At 40.1% G+C, this 18531-nt stretch overlaps 1 protein-coding gene across 12 annotated transcripts in view; it reads right to left on the reverse strand.

Annotated features, from left to right (window-relative positions):
- LOC148650843 (histone deacetylase 9-like) overlaps nucleotides 1-18531 on the reverse strand; it is a 180461-nt gene that overhangs the window by 83052 nt on the left and 78878 nt on the right. For all 12 annotated transcript variants that reach the window (XM_088600425.1, XM_088600421.1, XM_088600416.1 and 9 more), the window contains 5 exons: nucleotides 14311-14552; nucleotides 12703-12853; nucleotides 11703-11829; nucleotides 11045-11166; nucleotides 118-249 (listed from right to left, as the gene is read on the reverse strand). In XM_088600425.1, the coding sequence (XP_088456551.1) occupies nucleotides 118-249; nucleotides 11045-11166; nucleotides 11703-11829; nucleotides 12703-12853; nucleotides 14311-14481 (703 nt within the window). In that variant the 5' untranslated portion in view covers nucleotides 14482-14552. The remainder of the gene's footprint in view (nucleotides 1-117; nucleotides 250-11044; nucleotides 11167-11702; nucleotides 11830-12702; nucleotides 12854-14310; nucleotides 14553-18531) is intronic.

Raw genomic sequence — 18531 nt, forward strand, 5'->3', positions numbered from 1 at the left:
ACAGGATGTAACAAATCTCTGCAAAAGCCCATTTACAGCAGGCATGTGATACGCGATACGTGCGATATGCAGAAGTGCAAATGGTCTTGGAAATGGTAGGAAATGGTATTTTCTTACCTGTCAATTCAAATGTCCTCTTTTTGTATGAACTGATTACATTTCCATCTTTCCTTCTTAGTAATGGGCTGCTTCTTCTCTCTGCTACCTTCTGTTTTAATCTTGAACGCACTTTCAGGTTGGGTTCAGAAGCTGGAAGATTAAGAACAAAACAATTGAGCACTTGCACCTGCTCAAATCACACCTCGTAATGATTGCAGAATGCAACTACAGAGGTTTAACGATTCTTGCAAGTGAAACCAACACACTCAAAGTCCTTTTTTATATAAAAAAATCACCCTGAACAGCCTTTTTTGGACAATGATATATAAATGAAACAGGATTGTAAATTTGTTCTAAGTCATCTGGAATAAATTAGTCTCACCAAAACAGTGCATAAGTGGATAAATCTGCTACCTGCAGCCCTCAGTGACCACAAGCCCTGATACAGTAGCAGCACTTAAACTAACAATGGCCAGCGTTATAGCTTTAGCAGAACACCAGAAACCCTCGTTCTTAATCTGAACCAGAGATGTTAGGAATGAATCTCTACTACATGGTTTAGCACTGAACTAATCAGGACAGGAACCTGAAGTAAGTAAAACTGACACTGTTGAAACACTCTTAACTCAGGATTAAAATAGTCTTTAGGTAAAACAAGTCATTGCCCTTTTATAAAATTATAAGGTGCAAAGACAAGTAAGTGGTATGTGTTCTCAGAATTGAAGCAAAAGAGATATAATTACCACTGAATTAAAACTAATTCAATCAATAGAACAAGTAATGTGACATTTTCCTTAGCATTTGGGAAGCTGTAGTTAAATCAGAATCTTCCAGAAAAATCTGCTTATCAGGCACTGTCTGACTGATAACCCCTTCGATAGAGCTGAAAATGAAAATAATAAAATAACGTACTTTTTATCAGCCAGAGAGAAGAGTCTTTGGAGACACCATGTCACTGCATGATTCTTTTAAGGATTTTTTGGTGGGGCAGTGGATGACAACATTGTTTATTATTTGTCGGCAAATTGCATTTGGATATTTTTTTTTATATTTCTGTGAAACTGAGGCACGCTTGCAGGTTCTGAATGTCTAGTTTTGATTCATATCAATGATATATAAAGACATCATTATCTGTCTGGTGCTGCCTTGTGAGTCTGGCTGAGTGAGTCTGGAGTCAGTAATGAGCAAACGAGGAGGCGCTCTTCACCATGAAGAGGGGAGGGCCTGAACACACCTCCTGCTAAATACCATGATAGTTCGTTCAAAACGGTGACCGTTTACCAACAAGCACAGAGGACTGGATGAAATTTGCACCACATTAAACAGAAAACTATGGAGAGTTTTACTGACATTTAGATGATGATGGTGTTTTGGATTATTGTGCGGTGAAGGTTTTTCATACACATATCCAGACGTACTATTGGTCTGGAGGCTCAGTAAATTAATGCAGGTCACCCCAGTGAGTATGTCACAAACTCCTGTGCCCTTCTCTGCTTCATCCCTCATCCCTAGTTAAAGCAACGTCTCGCCTGGTTTTATTGAGACATAGTTTTCCCTTAGAGAAAAGAGACACCGTACAGTAGCTAACAAGGTGCTGACCGCTTGTGCTCTATGAAGGTGCAGAGCCCAAAACCGCCGGCAGTATCTGATGCTGTTGAGAAAATCTATGTGCTGCTGGCTTAATTACGACGCAGAGCGTTAATTCTATTTATACCATCTCTCAGCTGCAGAGCAGCAGACAGTTTCCAATCCAGTGGTTTCCTAATGTGATTCAAGTCCTGCGGCTGTGGGAGAGAGCTCTTCAGAGCCGGCTGGGGAGCTGCATGAATCTTTTTCATGCGCGGCTGCCCTGATTGCTTTCTATTTTTATAACACCGCCATCATGCTCGGCATCCAAATCAGTGGCTTGAAAAACAGGCAGGAGCCCCAGAAGCAGGTATGTCTGCTCTGCATCCTCAGTGTGACGGCAGTGCAACAAGAACTCGGGATTTGAAAAGAGATTTCCACTCTGAAGCAGACGTGCAACACCTCATTCTTTCAGACAAACTGCCTAAGGTTTTCAGGGCTTAATAATGATAATAATAATTGGATTTGTGAGTGAGGCCAGAGGTGATATCTCTGTGAAGTACACCAATTTTTAACATCTCGACATTAATTTGGTTTAATATTTCCATTTTATTACGCAACAAATCAAGGATTCTCACAGTTTTACAGTCACTGCCTTGGCTCATTATTAACAGAAATTTTATTAACATGCACTAAGTCACATGAGTGCCAGGATAAAAGCCTTTACCAGGTTTTACTCCAGTCTACTATACACCACGATTTATAGTTCAATAAGTTTTTTGTTTTACTTTTCAAAAGCCCAGACAAGGCAGTTATTTTTGTGCTTTGCTTGAAACTTGGTATTGCTGAAAAGAATAAATTCAAACACCAAAAACAAATAAATAAGGGCACATAGAGCTGCACTCTGTCCCATAAGCTCGAAAAAGAAATTCCACCTCTAGGGCCCAGTGAGGACAGACTATAATTATTCTTCTTACACAAAAGCAGTCCCGATTGCCCATAGGAGGCTTTAGAAAACTAGTTGATTTTAATTGTAAACTACTGGCTAAACATCTAACATTAAAATAGCAAAATTCACCTGTTTTGGGGTTGTTCTTATATAGACATGTATATTCTTTCTGTGCAGTAAATCAAGTTTATGGTCAGGTTTAATCAACCCAAATGAAATGAGGGGCTTGAAGGATTATGTGATCATCAAAATCCTCTTAATGATCTTAGTGCCTAAGATTTCCACATAACAACAGAATGATGTCGCTAAGGCTGCTTAATGAAAATAAAGAAATAAAAACTAAAAGGATACAAAAACATGTGCCAAGACATGAAAGCATTATACTTGAGAACACCACTCTCTGAAGCACAAAAGAGAACTTTATTGTCATTTGTGACATTTAGAGAGAGAAAATATCCTCTATGAAGGGTATTTACTGTCAAACGGCTACTCATCCCCTTCTGTAAATGAAATAACACTAAACAGGTCAAGACACACAGAAGGGCCACACTTCTGTGGGTCACTAAGGGCTGCCTCAGCCAGTGCTCCATTCCACATGCCACGACCTGAATCTATTCTGGTCATAGGCTATATATAAGGTAGATGACCGGCAAGCAGAGATTTACAAGAATAATCTACTTTGCAGTGGCTAAGCTTCTTTTCTGGGTAATGTGGCCAGACCTCTTTCACTGGATTATTGTCAAATACTGACCACAGAAATGTGCCTGTCTTTGCTGTTTGATGAATACATGCTATAACGCAAGACTCATTTTATTCCACGCAGCTGCAGACATAGCTGTGAACAAGGACCTGCTTCAGGCACAGAAATCATCACAAGTCAGTTTGGATTCCTACAAACGTATCTGATTGAGAAATAAAAGGCTGGCAGCGCACTTTTACTGTAAACCACAGTAACGGAAGCACAGAGTGACAGAGAGAATAGCTAATCTAATCACAGTTAATTGATGAGAAGTGTAAAAAAATTCCTTTGACATGGACCTGGTACTATAGGTCAAAACAATTAGGACACCGTCATAAATTTATTAAAAGTGTGCTGGAATGTAATAGGGTTGTACTACATGGTACTAGGAAAAAAAAACAAAAAAGAAAACTAATATAAACTGCAAAACAGATTTGTAAAAACATAAATCAACCTGGCTGTAGGTGTTCCTCCACGACAAAACAACAGCATCATTGTAAAATTCTTTTTATTCTGCGGTGCTTTCAATCATAAGAGCTTTTGTGAATTGTTTCACAACAGAAATATGCACCCTAATGAACTTATGCCATTAAACCAAAACATTCATTGACCTGAGGGCTAACAGGAACATCTAATGCCCTATGAAATGATCTGTTGTTTCATCGAATTAAAAAATAATGAAAAAACCTACAGGTGGGCAGGTGTAATTGGACACCAGTAGTCTAGTATTTTAAAAGTAGGATATGTTTACTGTACAAACTGTTAACAGAGGGCAAAAGTATTACAGCAGAAAACAATTACATTCGTCCATTAGACAAGTGAGAGGTAAATGAAAAGTACATTATCTTCTGCCCCTGTTTTCAAAGAACTGATGGAAACAGCTGACTGGCCACCTAGCTGCTTCCTTCTGATACCAGTACTGGAGAGGCTAAAGGCTAAGTCTCTGAAGGCAGGGAAACTCCACTTCTGCTCAGATCAGTACAAAAAAAAAATCTATGGAACATTTTTCAATGCTTCCAGGAATAAAGGCACTACAAGTCCACCGTGCTATTAATAAATCCAGAATGCGGCATTAATATTTGATTTATCCTTCAAAGGGTTCAGTGATAGAGCCTAGAAATACATTTTAAGGGACTTTTTCCCTAAAAGCCTCTCTTTCTTTGCGGTAGAGCTGGTTAAAGCTGTCCAATTAGAAGAAAAAGTGTCAGATATGCTGACGCAGGTGTCAGACAGAGAAAACTCCTGGAGATATTTTGGAGCAAAGGCAAAAGAGGCAGGGTAATAAAGCACACGGCGCTGTTCGTCTCAAAGAACCTGCTTCACACACAGCTCAGGCAGTGAGTGAAATTACACAGCTATTCAGCATCGAGGGCTGGGGAACATCTGATACAGTATGCACGCTGTAGCCGATGTCCATTTTGAGAGCTGTTAGCACAGTACGTGACAAATGCAAGTGCCACAATCATTTATCTAAATGTGTAGGACTGGATGAATGTTAAAGCATAACAGGACAGATTCATCACTAAGAAAATACTTTTGAAGGAATACTAAAAAAATAATGTCCCCTGGCTATTGTTATCTTTTGTACCATATACTTCTTTTTCTAATAACACTATCATATACCCCCTTGTAGTTATTCTTAAAAGGTTGCACAGAAAAGTGAATATTTTATTAAAAACATCAGAAGGAGGGCTGCAGTAATGTTATTCCTTAAGAAAATACTGTTGTTTGGGCTAACTGACACTTGATGAATATTGGCTATTAGAAAAATACCACAAAAATATTTGTTCAGCAGTTAGAGTAAAGGTTTTACACGTATTTAATTTGATGAGAAAATATATATGGTCTACATCTATTGTTTATGTAAAGGGCTGCTACTAAATAATGTTCTAACTGCCCAGTCATCGTGGTTCAGTGTGTTAAAGCAATGACCCATTTAAATAAATATCGCAGAAAATTCAGGAAAGTCATGCAATGAGACTTGGCTCTTACCAAATGCACTGTAGCTTCATGTCTGTATCTGCAATAACCTTTCTTTTCTCTACAAGCTTCATAATAAAACAGTCATTTCAAGCTAATGACATTAAACATACTGTAAATAGCTGTAAATATGTGTAATATTATAACTATATGAAGTCTGAATTTCAGTTAAAAAAAGTTCTAAAATACAATATTTGTTTTGTACTGTACAAAACAGAAAGTCAATTACATCCAATTACACCTAAATAATTCTGTCGACCATCTGGTAGCATTTTCTCTTTCATGTAAAGGGAATATTTTCTCTTTCACATATTATAGAATAACCTAAAAGGCAATTCTGACTCCTCCTATTTATTTCAACGTCGTTTAGTGACTCAGATTATCGTTTCTACGATCTATAATTCACTTTGAATAGATTCCATGATTAGTAACACATTCATCTCCAGATGCAAGTGTGATAACCTGGAAGCTACTGCAAAATGCAAGGAGGCCCCTGTTGCTCATGAAGTTTTTAGTATCTGCTCTGAAGGTCTCATGCAGGCGATCAGGGATATCAGTGAAGGCAACAGCTTCAACAGCGTGACAGGGCAGGTTGTTACAGACTCCAGCAACTCTTCATGTAAACAAGCAAGTCCTGTACTTGGTTTGAATAGCACTTTGTTGCAGTTCCAATTTTATTCCATGTCATTGTTTCCATGCTTTGTGTTTCGCGGTTGATGGCGTGCATTATAATTAAGAGCAGCCACTTTCTGCAGACCCGCCACTGGACAATTGAAAAAATCAGGTCTCCTCTGTTCAAGACAAGAAGATGGTCAGGCAGTGTAACTCGTCCTGTTCAGTCCAGGAACGCATCTGGACGCTCTTCTCTGGATTGGTTCCAAAGCAGCAAAATCTTTTTTTTATTTTTCAAATGTGGTGACCAAAACTGCACAAAAATTCTAAATTCTAACTAGGACATTGTACAATTTTAACACAGAACCCCATGATTCGAATTCCACGGGTTAAACTAACAGGTTCAAACAACATTCTTTTTAATGGCTTCTCTACACCCTCTAGAAGATGGGATTTGTGTGTCTACATAAACACCTAGTGTAGTTTTTTATATTTTTTTTACCTTCATGTAACGAACCACACTTGCGTCAGGTGTTTGCCCTGTCTTAAATTTTGTCTTTGACTGTTTCTTTCGTCTGAAGTGATTTAACAGCTGTACCCATTTATACAGCTGTGCATTTTACTGGCACAATTTTTCTCAAGAGAAAAACAGCGGTGCCTCGCACAGGATTAAGGTAACAGCCTTCCATTTATGAGTCTGCAACACTCACCAATACTCTGCACTGCAACACTAGACAGGCATAAATATTAGCACTAGAGTCTACCAAAGCACTTTTCCTCTTAAACCAGTGAACTGGAATTATATTACCTTTATTATAATTTAATAATCAACCACACTCTCTTTAAATTCGAGACAGCAACAATATTAAAATTGCACATGTAGTTTTAATGCAACTGTTATAGGTTAAACCTTATGTAAACTAAAAGCAAGGGATCTTTTAAAGCAAGTGAAACAATGATCATCAAAAATCTTGTTCATACATTTTACCTTTAGAAACTCAAGATTCTCTTTTTATTTCACTCATACTGCATGAAAAGATCAGGAATACAAGTGCAGTTTTACCGGCTTCCCATCTTTATTAATAGGAGCCCACTTGGAAAAATAAACTTCCCTGTCATGTTCAATTCTGCACTGTGTCGGTTCCTCAGGTCGGTGACAGCTGCCAATCCCCCTGTTTGTGATAGCAGGCGCAGTGCAGAACAAGTGGAACCTTTGTCTCCCACATGCGTGCCAGCCACAGAGCAGGCTTTAATGAGGACAGACAGGAAGTGGAGGAGGGGGCCTCTTGTGGAAAAGACCACATCTAGAGGCTGAAACCTGAGGAACAGGAAGTAAGCTCTTGGATGCTCTTGTCAATGCAGGGGAATTATTATTAAAGCAGGAGAAGGGCTATTTTTAATATCATACACCCTGCGAATACCCCCCTCCCCCCAAACTTCTCAGGTTAGCGCTGGAATTAATAGGAAGGAATAAAAATACGCACAAATTGTGGCTTTGAAGTTTAGCTAACAAAACTTTGTTTGTGATCCCTCATCAGGATATATTTTCAGAAAAACGCCTTTCAGCTCCATGACTTCCTTTAAAAAAATACGTAGGAAATTCCAAAATAACATAAAGAGCCCCGAATGAAGTCAGGTAACAAGGCCAACTTGAGGTTATGTTTATTTTCAATTTAAAACAAGCTCAACTAAAAATTATTCTAGATTGAGATTGCTGTCGCATACTGTAATGTAGTTGAATAGAAAGGCATTTCATAAGTTAACATTAATAACAGAATCTTTAGAAATACTCTAGGATTTCCCTTTGAACACAGAATTAAAATTAACTGTAAATCAGAAAGGAAAAGCTAAAACCATTCAAATGTGGTTAATTAATGATAATTCCTAAATGTGTCATTTGATTCTTTCTACAAAATCATTTCGATTTTTACATTCTTAACATCCTCATCTAACTCAAAGAAGGACATCTTACATTGCTCATATTATAACCTTGAATTATTTCTACAAATGAGCCATTATTTCATGGTTTGGTGGCTTTTAAAAAGTGCTTCCCCATAACCTGTGATTTCCAAGAGCCCTCCTAAACGTATGAGTTCTGGCACAGAATGTCTGTAAGGTAATTGTTCAAATGAGCGTGAAGTGACAGACCAAACACAAAGCGCTTTCATGTCCTTCTGAAGTGCTTGTTTAAATGGAACAGACTTTATAATTAACTAAATTGAGTTTACATTATACATATAACAGTCCGCAAAACTTAGGATATAGTCCCCACTGCCTATCACTTAATTACATACATATACAATGTGCCACTCCATATGGTACGGTAATTTACTACATACACATGTATAGTCCTGTAATTTGAAAGAGGACAAAGGTGGAAAAAGCAAAATGGAATTTCCTTAACTTCACAATAAATCTATGCACAATTTCATTATGCCACAGATTTCTGAGGGCCTAATCGACGAGAATGTTTTTATTAATTAATTTCAGTGCTGACTTCTTTCCCCTGACGTTTTGCTGAACACAGATATGAAATGTTATAAATATATCAACAGTCCTTCTATATTCTCTTGACTCTTATTCATCTATAATTAGCAACCCTTAATGAAGGCATTCAGGTCTGAATCTTCCCTCTTACTGGGCAAGAACACTGTCAGCATGCAACCTACAAAAGAGCAAGTGGAGATTCATTCTGTGCTGACAATCTTGCTAAAAAAGGACAAAGAAAACTGACTGCTGTAAAGGATCATTATCCTTTTTTAAAATGTATTTACAGGGGTTATCCTATTATTAAGAGTGTGGTGGTTAGCCCTGGTTTGTCGAAATTTTCCAGCAAGCTCTGATTCTGTAATATCGATTGATCTGATAACATAACATCCACATCCAACATTTGCACTAACATCCAAATTACAGCCAGAGAGGAGCGCAGTGGACAGATAAACCATATTTGAATATGTCAACGACAAAGCACATTGGTAAAAAAGAGGCAAGAATTTGTGAGAATTTTGTTCCCAACATGCAGTAAAATGCGGACGGAATAGGATATTGGTTTGTCTAAACACCCTCTGCAAATATTGGAAAATTAAAGGCACAGTAAGATGTGTGATATGTCACTCTTGTCCTGTTTTTCAGTGTTATGTAGTAGGCTACATCAGAAAGAATAATTAGGTGTTGAATTGAATGCACTGGCCAGCTTAGTTGCTTGACCTTTTAAACCACTGCAATGTTCTAAGACCGGCGTGAGCAAACCAAAAAAAGAAAATATCAACCAGTAAAAATGCGATGTGGGTGATGGTTACGACTGGACCGCAAGGTCACGAATAGACAGTGAGGCGCTGCTAACACTGTGTGGCAGAATGGCGAGCACGAGAGCAGCTGAGATGCTGTAGAGGAGAGCAATGCTACGATGAGAAAGTGTATCCTGTCTAGATTCCAATTTCTGTGTTCAGGTGTAAAAACGTGTTATACAGCTCAAGTCCTAACTCGATGCAGAACGTGTTACTGTTTCAACCCTGATAAAGACATTTGGTGGAATGTACATGTCCTGCTTTGCCTGCTTTGTTACAATGGATTTTCCAGTCCTTAATACAGTTAAATGCCCTGTTTTCCCACCTCTCCTCTCATTCAAAGATGAACAGTTCATATTGCCATGAATGTCTAAAATATAAATCTTAAGCTTAGCCAATATCTAAGGCTTACCACACTGGTGGTCAAAAATATGTTTGCAAATTCAACATGCTGTATATTTATTTTAATTAAGGAGATACTTGCAGATTACTTTAATGAATTAAAACTTTACAGAAAAAGGACAGCACTTTATGTACCACTGAATCTGCATACATCACATTGCTGCTTTTTTAAAAATACTATATATGCAAATGAATGGGAGAGGAGAAATTGGCTATTTTTTAACAACACTTGCACGCCAATATTGTGTCTGCCATGACTTTTTTACTGTCTCTGGCTACTCGAAATTTGAAGTATATGGTAAAAGCATCTAGCTAATCTCAGATGCCCTTTTTACAACTCCAGAAAATGGGTCTGAAATGCTAGATCTGTCTTGTGGCACATTACCAGTGGTGTCACAGTGGGATGTGGGCTTCCCTGGGGCAGAGGAAGAGAGCTCACCCTTGCACCAAGGGTCAAGCTGATCCAATTATCAAGGCTGTGGTGGCTCCTATGGCACCACTGTCCTCCTGGAGCCCTCCCAGGCCAGAGGCTCTGCAGTGACCCTGATGCAGGACGCTGTGATCACATTCTGGCTGATCAGGGCAGGGTCAGATATGTCTCTTCCACACTGCGCTCCATTCAGACTGACCTCCTTCAAAATCATTTGTTAAACCCTGCATTAACCTCAAGATTATCCACTATAGAAAAGTACCCTTTTTCATTACTTTGACCTAAAATGTAAACAGGAGCATTTGCTGGAACAATTAGCTGATGCTCTGAGATGTCAGCTATGTGACACTCACCATTGACCTCAAACCACTGTGATTAATGTCTGTAAGGCTCATCTGCAAACATTTAGCCAGCCTTGGTCTTTTTTTATTGTTTCTTCCTGAACTTCTCCTCTACACTTTAGCCCACATTTGTCAAGACAGTACAAGCTGCTTCTCACTCTCACCCACCCGAGGAAAGTACAACTACTAGTCCAGCAAGTCGAACACACGCACAGTTCAGATCGATCTAGCAGCTAATACTGTAAACCTATAAGCTCGCAAAAGCCAAAATATAATCAATGCATATATTACATGCACAAAGCAAGGCCTGTGTGAAAGCAGGGAAGTCAGAGTGATAGCAACAGGGTATCTGTATGTTCCAAGGCATCCTAAAACCCCTCTCTCTTCTGAGAGCAGTGCAGATGCCTGAAGGTTAATAACCAGCAGTGTTTCATAAAACCCCAAGGAACTCTGAGCTCCCATTGGACCTAACACTGTGAAGTCTCCCAACTATAAAATTAACAGTGCATGAAAGCTTTTTTTTTAAAATGATTGATTAGGCTATCCATAATTCTGTCCTAAAAAAGACAGCAAAAGTATATAAGGAGGATAATTTTAGCTTTAATTGATACCAGGAGCTCAGACGGGCGTTTGACATACCAGTTTTCCTCAGTGGAAAGTCATCCTTTGAGTCCTGTGCTGCTGGCAGGGTGTACTTGTATGTGGGAGACGTCCCGCCAAGGGGAGGCGAACTCTGATCCAGTGAGGTGTGACGGCCTGCCCTGTTCACAGTAAAGGGTCCAGATTAATTCCAGATTTCCGTCTACCTGCCTTCAGTCAAGGGCAGTGGGGAATACTGGTGGAGCAAGATGCAAAAGCCTTGCCTGGAGGCCTTTGGAACTTGACTTTCCATTTGTAGAAATTCCCTCCTGCGGGTATAAATGAATATTTGAGCAGACAAACGTGTTTTTTTTTCCTTGTTTGCGAAGTAACTCTGATCGCTGTTGCATTTCCACATGTTAATCATTCCGCTGGTACAGCGTACAGTCCCTTATTTTTAATAAATATCATAGCTCTCTTTTTGTGAGAGCACTTGGATGGAGGCTTGGATGGAACCTTCCAGCAAATGAACCGTGTGGAAGAACAGACAGTAATTTCAAAATGGGTATTTTAAAATGTATGTTTACCTTGCAGAGTCGGACATAGCGGGCCATGTTGCTAGTATGTTTTTGTAATGTCAGTATTGTCAGTAAATTCCTCCCCTGCCCTGTGTGCCCCTGGGAATGAAAACAGCCTGTACCCAGGCGCTGAAACTCACGTGTGCCAGAGCTTGGGCCTCCGGACCAGGGAATGATTCACGTCACTGCCTGCTGTCTCTTTACTGGCCGATTTGCTTAATAAAAACTCCTGGAGTTTCTGCTTGACTTCCGTGCTGGCCACTGCACCTGCCGAAACAAAATCCTGGATCAATACGCTTCTGAAAGGGGCTCACATAATTACTGCTTGTTCCATGTAATATATTTACAGCTGCGCTCACAGAGAGGGGACCTCCACTTGGTGAAAGCAATAAATTGTGAGGTGTCAGTGCTTAGATAGAACAAGTCGTTCTATTGCTATGGGGAATGGAGCAGTTTTCGGATTAACCCCTGAATGAGCGGTTTAACTAATGAGCAAATGTCTCCCTCTTGTGGGCAGTTAGAAAGTCTTCCACGACAAGGCAGTGGGAGTCCTGTTCTTTCGGCCTTCATGTGAGAGACCTGCTGTACGCAGGACCAAGACAATGTGCTCAATGTGCCCCTTTTTCAAAAGGATGAAATCTGCAGGCATCCTGCAGAAAAGGAAATAGTATCCTGCAATATTAGGGTGAGGTTTTATCGTTTCATTGTGTTTCATTACCAAAATCACTTCCAGTATGGCAGGGAAAAATTTTAAAATATGGGTCCAGAATACAGACGATATACTGTGGTACAAAAAACTCAGAAAAGCTGAACAAAACGCCGTCGAAATAACACTATTATCCTCTAACTGACACCATATTCGTAAACAAAATGCACCTTCCAACACAAAGCCCCATCGCCCTTCAACAGCGTTACCCAAAAAACACACACGGAGTGAAGAAACGTCTGTTCCATCTGCGGACGCCTTCCTCCTGGTGCCATCTCACCAGGTGGCAGGAGGGATCTTTACATCCTAATGAATTCTGGGAACAGCTCATGGGACTCGAGCCTCAGTCACATCCTTCAGGCCTGCCACAGCTCATTGCCCCCCAGACACACAGGCGCGACACGACCGGGACGGAGACGAGCGCCGGGCCTCACTTTCTCTGGCCCTGTCCTTGTTGCGGAGCAGGAAGAACTGCTGCTCCCGACGGTGCCGTTCCATCTCCTGCTCCTGGCTCTGCTGCTCCGCTTTGCGCTCTTTTTCCAGCAGCTCCTGCTGCTGCTTAATGGCCAGCAGCTCCTGTTGTAACTAAGAAGTACACAGCATTAAAGATCCGTGATGGGCCGTCCGGCATTTTTTATCAACACCTGCACGCGGAGAACAAGCCAACTACGGCAAAAAACAAAACTGCCAAAACCAAGATCTGAAGGAATGGACGGCATCAGTGGAAGAACACATTCGCCTGTCGCTGATGTGAGATAGTGTAGCTTTTGATTAATGTTGTATTAAAAAAGTTTTAAAAATGGAAAATGCAGCTTGCTTATCTCTGATTGTGTCTGTTTTGTTTAGGTACTATAGAATAGAGAAAGGGCAACTAGAAAGTTAAACTAACAATAGATACTACTTCATACACAAATTGGGTTTCTGTTTTGGCTATTCGGATGATGCCGTGTTTTTTTACACCTCAGATGTGGTGAGTGTGCCGTTGAATCTCAACTTTCAGGCCCGGTGTACTGCCAGTGTTTTGGATTTCTTCGTTTTTGGGGTCAGATTTTACTCTGCAGTCCAGTAAAGACTTTGAAGAGATGACTGAAATTAAACTGTTGACTTTTACAGCTTTCGTTTTATTATCACAGTTTAAAACTATACAGTATGTACATACATGCATACACATCATATACTGTACACACACTGTATATATTATTTTACCAGGTGTTAAGGTGTACTTTTTGGGGTTTTGGGTTAGGGGTCTATCCTTTAAACTTCATACTGTATTTAGACAAATATTATATCTAATTACAAATAGAATTTAAATAGCATGTTCAATCTAGAATTGAATGATTCTGAGCCCGAGGAGCTCAATCAATCATCAATAGTATTTCAGAAACACAATCAGAGTCACAGAACATTTTATTTTCAACCTGTGTGATCAGGCACATAAATACATCATCTGGTGTTGCCGTGACAGCAGTGATTGTAGAACATTCTGCATACTGGTAGTCGTAAAAATATTTGTGTATGGCTGATAAGTTTAAAGAGCAGCAGAGTAACAGAGTTTTTTTATGCTGGGATATGAAAGTACGCACGATTATTAGAAAATAAGCTCAGTTTCTAAATAAAACTCATTGGCAGGGACCACAGGGGAAACAGAATACCATCCTGGTCTCTATTTGTGGATCAAGATGTCACCTCTGTTGAAAATGACGTATACTAGATGGACAAATTTTACTGCTTAAATGAAATCTTGCTTGATTATTCAGCTGCCCATATATAAAGGGAAGGAGTTATGCATGAGCAGTTTGTGTTCAATGTCGCTGTTGTTTGACGAAGGACAGAAATAATCACCCAGCGGATGCTTTTGTATAATTCAAGACGTGACCACAGAAATCCGCAAATGACGAACGCTAAAAATATTCCGTTTTATTCAGCACAGCCAGAAGAAAGCTGCCACATGGAAGGCCAGAATTGTCAGTTGCCAGCAGTTACTGAAACAGACCGGCTTTCTCGGCGGAGATGAAAAAGTGCAGTCCGAGGTCACGCCTCACCTTCAGGTGCTCCTGGAGCTGGGCCTGGTGCTGCCTCGTCAGGCTCTCGTGCTGCTTCTGAAACTCGCTGATCAGGAGCTGCTTCTGGATCTGCTGCTGCTTCTGGATCAGGAGCAGCTCCTGGTGCAGCTGCCTCTCCCACACCGTGGGGTCGGCCGCCGGCATCGTCATCCTCAGGTCGGTCCGGAGGTCCAGCGGCGTGACCGGCTCCGGCCCCGCCGGCAGCTCGGGCTTGAGGTCCACTGCGGGAGAGGCGACAGGCCGCCGTGAGCCGGGGCGCACGGCGTCCCACGGGGGAGAGCGTTCCGTTGTTTCATGAGCAATAAACGAGCAAAAACACTTCGGGCACTCCTGCAGCGCGAGCGTCTGACAGACCAGTGCGAACGCCTTCAGATCTGAAGCGAAATGTCTACAATGTCATCTAGCTTTTGGACAGAAGCTGCTCTCGCACACTAGTCAAAACAAATAGCAGTCACTGCATCAGGGAGTGTCCTAGTCAAGGGACTCGTCTTCAGTGGGAAACACACCTGCTTCTGGTTCAACTATAGGCTTTGAGGCTCTATGTCACTTACAAACTGTACAAAACAGCCAGCTGCAAAGGTGGCCGCGGTTTGACTGAAGAAACTGATCTTGTATAGTGCTGTTCGTCCTAGGTCACTTCACAAGACACGACCTCAGAAGAAAATACATTGTAAAGCAGAGTCTAGACAATTCTGAGCCACAATGCAGAAGGCCCTTTTATGTCCTCAAGCCCCACAAAAGAGAAAACACTACCCCATTATTCCCACAAATATTTTCTTAGCTATCAAACAAAAGCCTTCCTATTGAGACTAAAGCTGTTCCTTTTTAGATTTAAAACACAGCACTGGCATAAATACGATAAGCAATGCTTAACCATTAGGACTATCACTGTTGGAAAGCTTTAAGAAGAAGATATAGAAAATACTCTTCATATAGTCAGGATAAAATTTCTGACAGGTTCTTCTTAGCATTTCTTTCAGATAAAAATAAGCACTTGTAACACCTTTCCCTGTCCTATTTTATTCTATTTTCTCCCAGCACAATTCATTTAATGTTTCAGCTTGCCTGCTGAAACTTTTGAAGTCATCACTCCCAAGGACTTGTTTAAAAAATGATATAATTTCACCGTAACAGAGAAATCTAGGCTAATGGTAAACTTCAAAAAGCTACTTGGAAAGCAGAACATGAAGAAAAGAAATAATCACTCAGAACTCAAATTCAGCAAAACACCAAAGAAGCCCAGATAAAAACCTGAGAAACACCAGAGGATTAAAACGCACAATAAAGCCTTCAAAGGCATAAATCTTGGCTCTCGTGATTATAGGATTATTTTATCATTTGTATAAACAAATAAAGGACCGACATCCATGCATTTGGTACACACTTGGAAAGACCCAGAATCAACTTGAACAATTGAACAGTTTAGCACACAGGCCGGAATAATTCTGGTGTCCACTGGTGCATCGGTACTGAAATCGAGTCCTGCTCTTGTCTACAGGTAAATTACAAAAATCCGAAGACAAAGTTCCCTGTTCTTCTAATCTCCTGCAGGAGTGATTTGAGGGGTCAGGCCGCTGTGGCAACCAAGTCACTGCTTTGATTTCATTTCGCTGTTTAGATTTGTAAATTGTTCTCGTGATTATTCGTATTCATAGCAGTTTTATTAGCAGGAAAATCAATGGCATTATTACAAATTGCCCTTGTTATTTCCAAAGCTGCTCTTGATTATAAATAATAGCTGTTAAGGTATGAAGGACATGCTAGGCAGGAGCCCAGACTTTCACACGATGTATTCAACAGCAATCCACAACCCATTTGTCTAGACTAAATATAGCACAGTTTACACAAGAAATCAATAGCACTTTCTGGGAGCACAGTGAAGGCATTAATATTTCATGAGATAGAGAGATGGCAATCAACAAACTGACATTTCTTCGCCGTCTGACTGTGGCCTTCTTGATGAGTCACAAGTACTGGACCTGGACACAGACTTGTTTTGTACCTGTCACAATCTCCCTCTATTTTTACCATTTATTTCCTTGAAGGTAACAGAGTTTTGTCCCTTCCAGCTCTGACAAGATAGCAAGCCTCCCTAGAAAAGACAGCATTGTATTTTTGGGAGGGAAATGCTTGCTGTCCATTTTGAAGGTGCTGACTTTTTAGAAACCCAAGAAAGCAAAACTCCATTCAAATATTTCAAAGTAAAGGTCTTTTAAAAGGGAATTTTTAATTTAATGAATTACTTTTTTTTTTTATCGATGACCTTGTTCATATTGATGCTACTGGGTCCAGTATTTGAGTGCTGAAATTTTATTAACTCTTACTATAGAAATAGTACTCGTGTTAAAGTACTTTCCGTTTCTGACAAACTAATTTATATAAATGTTTCTAATTGCTCATTATACAATATATTCTAAGGGAAGGCAGTGCTGCAGACCTCAGTCCTGTCCTACTCCAGCAGTTCTGATGGTTTTTGTCCATATCACTTCATATGACAAAAAATTGGCAGCTTATATGATACATGTTTGCAAAGGCACATGTCCCATATGAGAGATAAGTCCACAAGTAATAAAAAAGAGTTCCACACTGAATAAACACTGCTTCTTTCAGCCAAACCGTTTACAATCACAAGAATAAAACAGGTAGGCAGAAGATACATAGACTTTAACATGCATTAGTCTTCTAAATGAAAACATATCAAATTTAAAAGATAAATACAGCCTTACTGTTAGTATGAGTACCGTTGACTTTGAAATCTTAATTTTAACGATGGAACGCAGATAGAACACTCAAGACACATATAGATTATTTTTATTTCTAATTGGTTTACGTGTCCTGATTTCTGCTGTATAAGGACCACAAAACAGCAGACTTTGCTAATGTCTTATCTTAAAATGCGGTTAAAATTGAATTAATGCCCCCTATTTCAAGGATTAAGCCACACAAAGAAAAAAAAAAAGATTACACAGTCCTGAAGGTACCACGGCTAGGTATCTATAAACAATTTATATGTGGTCATAGACTGAGTCATAATTATTACATAACATGATCTGATTCCATATTTCATATTTTGGTTTGTGATTTCACATAAGTGTTTCATTTCATATATAGTAAATACTTAAGGCAGTAGACTGATTTGGTCAGACCTCAGCAAGGCTGAGGCTGGTCAGGACTGGGCTGGGGGTTTTCCAAAGAAAACCAGGTTGCTGCTGTACGTTGGTGTTGGTGGACCAGTAGGTGGCGCTATTCTTTTGGATCAGAAATGATTTAAACCAATGCCTGGATTGTGTCATAAATCCTGGATTTATAAATAAATAAATAATGGAATTGATAAAGAGGAGATCATTCTGCCCACCTATCTCATTTGGTGTTAACAACCGCTTGGTCTTTCATAAATATACTGTGCCACTAAAATCAGAAATTTTCACGGTTAGACTTCATCCACGAGTGGGTGATACTGACATTTTTACCTCACTATCTGGCTGTCATCAAAACACAGTATTTTTGTGATCACCCTTTCCTTCTGCAGAATAATTTTACCGATCATACGACTGGGCAGCTGTAGCTAGAATTTTTTAGGCATATTTTTGGAACAAAAACGTGATCTGCATGCCACCTGCCTGGTGAAATATTTCTGGCACCGTTCAGCAGTGGGGCGATCTGCTGTACGACTAGAACCAGAAATAACCCAGGACAAACGTCCGCTGTGAGGCTCGTCTGAATCCAGACCTGTCTGAAATCGGAAAGCAAAGGGTACAGCAATTTTCCTTTCAAGGTGAAGGAGCCCAGGAGTACAGGCAGAAAAAACAGACCTCTCCACTTAGCTGTTAGAGCTTTGATACACATCACACGGTTTGCTTAATTCACGTTTAAAATGCGACTGCAAACCTGATATGAGCAAGAGGGATAAAAAAAAGGAAGGTTAACTCATGCACGCCGAGTCAGGAGAAGGTTTTTCATCTTTATCAAAACATCTGTAACTGTGCTTGGAGTGGTAATTATAAATAGAAACATGAAACCAGGCGGCTTAATGACAGGGCTGTGACCTCCCGTTGTCATGGCAACTGTGTCGACATAATTATGTTAGTAACATAAAGATGGATGCAAGTTGCATTCAGATAGTGCACTCTTCTCTTCATGCAGACAGTAGAATGCTTCCTTTCTTTTTCTTTGTGTCGGGGCCAGGGATATTACATGTGA

This window comes from Lepisosteus platostomus, chromosome 12 (genome assembly GCF_059453375.1).
Source record: "Lepisosteus platostomus isolate fLepPlt1 chromosome 12, fLepPlt1.hap1, whole genome shotgun sequence".
NCBI classification, from domain to species: Eukaryota; Metazoa; Chordata; class Actinopteri; order Semionotiformes; family Lepisosteidae; genus Lepisosteus; species Lepisosteus platostomus.